General features: G+C 45.9%; 1 protein-coding gene across 1 annotated transcript; it reads right to left on the reverse strand.

The window, feature by feature from the left end:
- Positions 1-2,229: 2,229 nt before the first annotated feature.
- Positions 2,230-3,476, reverse strand: LOC114808957 (olfactory receptor 14A16-like). The gene has a single exon (XM_029057266.2). The coding sequence runs from the start codon at positions 3,454-3,456 to the stop codon at positions 2,518-2,520; it is 939 nt and encodes a 312-aa protein (XP_028913099.1). The 5' UTR covers positions 3,457-3,476; the 3' UTR covers positions 2,230-2,517.
- Between the last annotated feature and the right edge of the window lie 2,225 nt (positions 3,477-5,701).

Consider the following 5,701-nt stretch of genomic DNA (forward strand, 5'->3'; position numbering starts at 1 on the left):
CCGCCAAACTGATTCTCTTCCCCTCTTCAAAACCCTACTTAAAACTCACCTCTTCCAAGAGGCCTTCCCAGACTGAGCTCCTCTTCTCCTTCTACTCCCTCTGCCACCCCCCCTTTACCTCTCCGCAGCTAAACCCTCTTTTTCCCCTTTTCCCTCTGCTCCTCCACCTCTCCCTTCCCATCCCCACAGCACTGTACTCGTCCGCTCAACTGTATATATTTCCATTACCCTATTTATTTTGTTAATGAATTGTACATCGCCTTGATTCTATTTAGTTGCCATTGTTTTTACGAGATGTTCTTCCCCTTGACTCTATTTATTGCCATTGTTCTTGTCTGTCCATCTCCCCCGATTAGACTGTAAGCCCGTCAAACGGCAGGGACTGTCTCTATCTGTTGCCGACTTGTTCATCCCAAGCGCTTAGTACAGTGCTCTGCACATAGTAAGCGCTCAATAAATACTATTGAATGAATGAATGAACACTTATGCATATTTTCATATTTTATGTAATGATTTATTCAGCTATTTTTCATCCTGATACATTTTTGCTACTACTAATTATAATTGTGGTATTGGTTACTCAATCAATCAGTGGTATTTATTGAGCATCTACTGTGTGCAGAACACCATACTAAGCATTTTGAACCGTACAATGTAACAGAGGTGGTAGACAGGTTCCCTCCCCACATAGAGCTTTGTACCAAGCTACTGTGTCAGATACAAGTTCATCAGGATAGATACAGTTCTTGCACCACTTGGGACTCACAGTCTAGTAGGAGAGAGAACAGGTATTGAATCCTCATTTTACAAATGAGGAAACAGAGAAGGTAAATAACTTGCCCAAGGTCACCCACCCGGGTGCTTGGCAGAGCTGAGATAGAACTCAGGTCCTCTGACTGCTAGGCCTGTGCTCTTTCTACTAGGCCATGCTACTTCCCCTTCATTCATTCATTCAATCATTCATTCAATCGTATTCATTGAGTGCTTACTGTGTGCAGAGCTTACTGTGTGCTTGGGAGAGTATAATACAACAATAAACAGACCCAGTCCCTGCCCACAATGAGTTTACAGTCTAGAAGGGGAGACAGACACTAATATAAATAAATAAATTGCAGAACACTATATTAATCACTTGGGAGAGTAAATGCAACAGAGTTGGTAGACACATGCCCTGCCCACAGTGAGCTTTGTTTTATGATATTTGCTAAGTTCTCACTATGTGCCAGGCACTGTTCTAAGCACTGGAGTAGAAGGAAGTTAATCAGTTTGGGTACAGTCCATGTCCTACATGCGGCTCACAGTGCCAAACCCCATTTTACAGATGAGGTAACTGAGGCATAGAGACGTTGAGTGACTTGCCCAAAGTCACACAGCAGACATATGGTGGAGGTGTATCTAGAACCCAGGTCCTTTTCTCTCCCAGGCCCGGGCTCTAACCACTAGGCCATGCTGCTTCCCCTGAGCTTAGAGTATAGAGAAGGGAGCTTGCCCCCTCCTACCATACCTGGCTGATCTACTACAACACTTGACTCCTCCAATGCCAAGCTACTCACTGCACCTACTCACTGGTGTTTTAGAGGCAGTTCTTGACAAATAGTAAGCGCTTAACAAATACCATCATTACTAGGTCCCAATGATAGCCAAAGGGACTAGAACATAGTTCCAATGTTCTTTTTTTAATTTTTTATGGTAGTTGTTAAGAACTTACTATGTGCCAAGCACTGTTCTAATCTCTGGGCATTGTTCTAATTGCTGGTCACTGTCCCAAGTGGTGCTATTAATACCACAACTAATGTCAATGCTCTGCCATTAATGAACTTGTATCTAACTCAGTGCTTAGACCAGGACTTGACACATAATAAGTGCTTAACAACTACCATAGAAATAAAACAAAACAAAACGAAATAAAAACCCCCAAATGATTGCTTGGTAATTTCCATTGCCTTGGTTTCCCCCATAATGAGCGATCTTAGATTGTTAGTACCCCCTCCCAGTGCTTAGTATAGCGCCCTGAACACAGTGAGGCCTTAATAAATATTATTACTACTACTATCATTTTCAGTATTTTTGCTTAGCCTAACCTTCTTGCCAAATGCCCAAGAAGATTTGTCTCCTAGACAATCTCTTTTTTTTAAATGGTATTTATTGAGCGTTTGCTATGTGGAGAGCACTGTCGTAAGTGCTTGGGAGAGTACAGTACAACACAATTAACGGGTATGTTCCCTGCCCATAACGAGTCTTACTCTCTGTACTGTCAGCTTCTTGTGGGCAGGGAACCTGCATACCAATTCTACCGCTTTGAACTCTCTTAATCAGTAAATTTATTATTCAATCACTCAGTCAATGGCAGTCTTGAGCACTGACTCTCTAGAGGGTTAGGCATGCCAGGGAGGGAGTGGAGGGAAGGGAGGACAGTGAGGCAAGGATTCAAAGAGAAAGCTTTGTACTGAGGACCATTTTGGCCAAACCTTCCCTGAAGGAGAGCTCTGTGTACACATCCATGGCAAAGGGAGAGAATCAGTTCACCCTGGAAATGAAGTGGACAGAGAAGATCTTCCCCAGGGTGGCCTTCATGTCCTTGTTCCTCAGGCTGTAGATGAGGGGGTTCAGGGTGGGGGGCAACACTGTATAGAACACAGACACCAGCAGGTCCAGCTGCGATGGGGATGATGAGGGTGGCTTCAGATGGGCAAATGAACCGGTGCAAAGATACAAAAAGACCACAATGAGGTGAGGCAGACAGGTGGAGAAGGCTTTGGTCCGGCCCTCGGTGGCCGGCATCTTCAGGACCGCCAAGAAGATGTGGACATAAGACACGAGAATGGATACAAAGCAGCCCAAACACAAAATAACACTGAGGACAAGAACACAGATCTCTGCTCGGGCCTCCCCAGGGCACATGAGTTTGAGCAACTGGGGGACATCACAGAAGAATTGGTGGATAATGCGAGGACCACAAAAGTGGGAGGAAAAGGTGGCAGCCGTGTGCATCAGGGAGTAGAGACCCCCGCTGAGCCAGGAGGCAGTGGCCATCTTCCTACAAACCTCTTGGTCCATGATGGTGTCATAGCGCAAGGGGCAGCAGATGGCTGCGTAGCGGTCATAGGACATTGCAGTAAGGATGAAAAACTCTGAACCACCAAAAAGAATCATTAAAAGGACCTGTGTAGTACACCCCAGGAAGGAGATGGATCTGCTGTTGGTCAATGAGTTGAGGATGGATTTGGGGACGGTGGTGGTGATGTAGCAGAGATCTAAGAGAGACAAGTTCCTGAGGAAGAAGTACATGGGGGTGTGGAGACGCTGGTCGAGGGTGGGGATGGCTAAGATAAGGAGATTCCCTGTCAGGGCCACCAGGTAGACCAGGAGGAACAATGCGGCGTGGACTAGCTGCAGCTCCCAGACCTCCGAGAAACCCAGCAGGAGGAATTCCGTCACCATGGAGACATTGGCCATTTTCTACTTGGATTTCCTGAGAACAATGTGGACAGGAAATGAGAAAGTGGATGATTGGAATTCATTTAAAATTCCAGCTGGATGCCCAATTTGAAAACATACTATTCCTCAACTTCTCATTCATTCATTCATTCATTCATTCATTCATTCATTCATTCATTCATTCCATCGTATTTATTGAGAAGTACAATTCAGCAATAGAGACAATCCCTGCCTACACCGGGTTTACAGTCTAGAAGGGGGAGACAGACATCAAAACAAGTAAACAGGCATCAGTATAAATAAATAGAATTATACATATGTACAAATATACACAAGTGCTGTGGGGCGGGAAGAAGGGGTAGAGCATAGGGAACAAGTCGGGGAGACGTGGAGGGTAGGAGGAGCTGAAGGAAAGGGGGGCTTAGTCTGGAAAGGCCTCTTGGAGGAGGTGAGCCTTCAGTAGGGCTTTGAAGGGGGGAAGTGTGATTGCATGGCAGATGTGAGGAGGGAGGACCTTCCAGGTGCTTAAGAAAGGATTTGGGTCAAGAGAAGCAGCGTGGCCTAGTGGAAAGAGCCCAGGCTTGGGGGTCAGAGGGCCTGGGTTCTAATTCCCATCTATTCTCCATTTACTTCCTTGGAGAACTTATTCATTCCTATGGCTTCAACTACCACCTCTAATAATAATAATAATGTTGGTATTTGTTAAGTACTCACTATGTGCCAGGCACTGTTCTAAGCGCTGGGGCAGATACAGGGTAATTAGGTTGTCCCATGAGGGCTCACAGTCTTAATCCTCATTTTACAGATGAGGTAACTGAGGCACCAAGAAGTGAAGTAATAATAATGTTGGTATTTGTTAAGCACTTACTATGTGCAGAGCACTGTTCTAAACGCTGGGGGAGACACAGGGAAATCAGGTTGTCCCACGTGGGGCTCACAGTCTTAATCCCCATTTTCCAGATGAGGGAACTGAGGCCCAGAGAAGTGAAGTGACTTGCCCACAGTCACACAGCTGACAAGTGGCAGAGCCTGGACTCGAACCCATGACCTCTGACTCCAAAGCCCGTGCTCTTTCTACTGAGCCACTCTGCTTCTCCAGGTGGTGGAGCCGGAATTAGAACCCATGGCCCTTGACTCCTAAGCCCGGGTTCTTTCCACTGAGCCACGCTGCTTCTCTATGCAGGTAATACCCAAATCTATATCTCCAGCCCTGGTATCTCTCTTTCTCTTCCATCTCGCATTTCCTCTTGCCTTCAAGACATCTCTACTTGGTTGTCCTCCCTCCACCTCAAGCTTAACATGTCCAAAACAGAACTCCTTGTTTTCCTACCCAAACCCTGTCCTCTCCTGACTTTCACATCAGAGTAGATGGCACCCTCATCCTTCCTGTCTCACAAACCCATAACCTTGGCATTATCCTTGACTCCTCTTTTCCATTCAACCCACATATTCAATCCATCACTAAATCTTGTTGGTCCCACCTTCACAACATTGCAAAAATCCACCCTTTCCTCTCCATCCAAATGGCTACCATGTTAATGCAATCACTCATCCTATCCTGCCTTTATTATTCCATCAGCCTCCATACTGTCCTCCCAAATTTCTGTCTCTTCCCTCTCCAGTCCATACTTCACTCCGCTGCCCGGATCATTTTTCTACAAAAATTTTCAGGACATGCCACCCCACTCCTCAAGAAACTCCAGTGGTTGCCCATCCAAATCAGCATCAAACAAAAACACCTCACTATTGGCTTTAAAGCACTCCATCACCTTGCCCCCTCCTATCTCACCTCGCTACTCTCCTACTACAACCCAGGCCGCACAATTTGCTCCTCTAATGCTACCCTTCTCACTGCGCTTGGGTCTCTCCTGTGTCACCACCGATCACTCACCCACATCCTGCCTCTGGCCTGGAACTACCCCCCTCCTCAAATCTGACAATTACTCTCCTCCCCTTCAAAGTCTTATTGAAGGCATATCTCCTCCAAAAGCCCTTCCCAGACTAAGCACCCCTTATCCCTTTCACCCACTCTCTTCTGCATCACCCTGACTTGCTCCCTTTGTTCTTCCCTACTCTCAGCCCCACAGCACTTATGTACATATCTATAATTTATTTATTTGTATTGATGTCTGTCTTCCCCACTCTAGACTTTAAGCTCATTGTGGAAAGGGAATGTGTGTGCTTATTGTTGTAGTGTATTCTCCCAAGAACTTGGTACAGTGCTCTGCACACAGTAAACTCTCAGTAAATATGATTGGATGAA

Source organism: Ornithorhynchus anatinus, unplaced genomic scaffold (assembly GCF_004115215.2).
Source record: "Ornithorhynchus anatinus isolate Pmale09 unplaced genomic scaffold, mOrnAna1.pri.v4 scaffold_77_arrow_ctg1, whole genome shotgun sequence".
NCBI lineage: Eukaryota > Metazoa > Chordata > Mammalia > Monotremata > Ornithorhynchidae > Ornithorhynchus > Ornithorhynchus anatinus.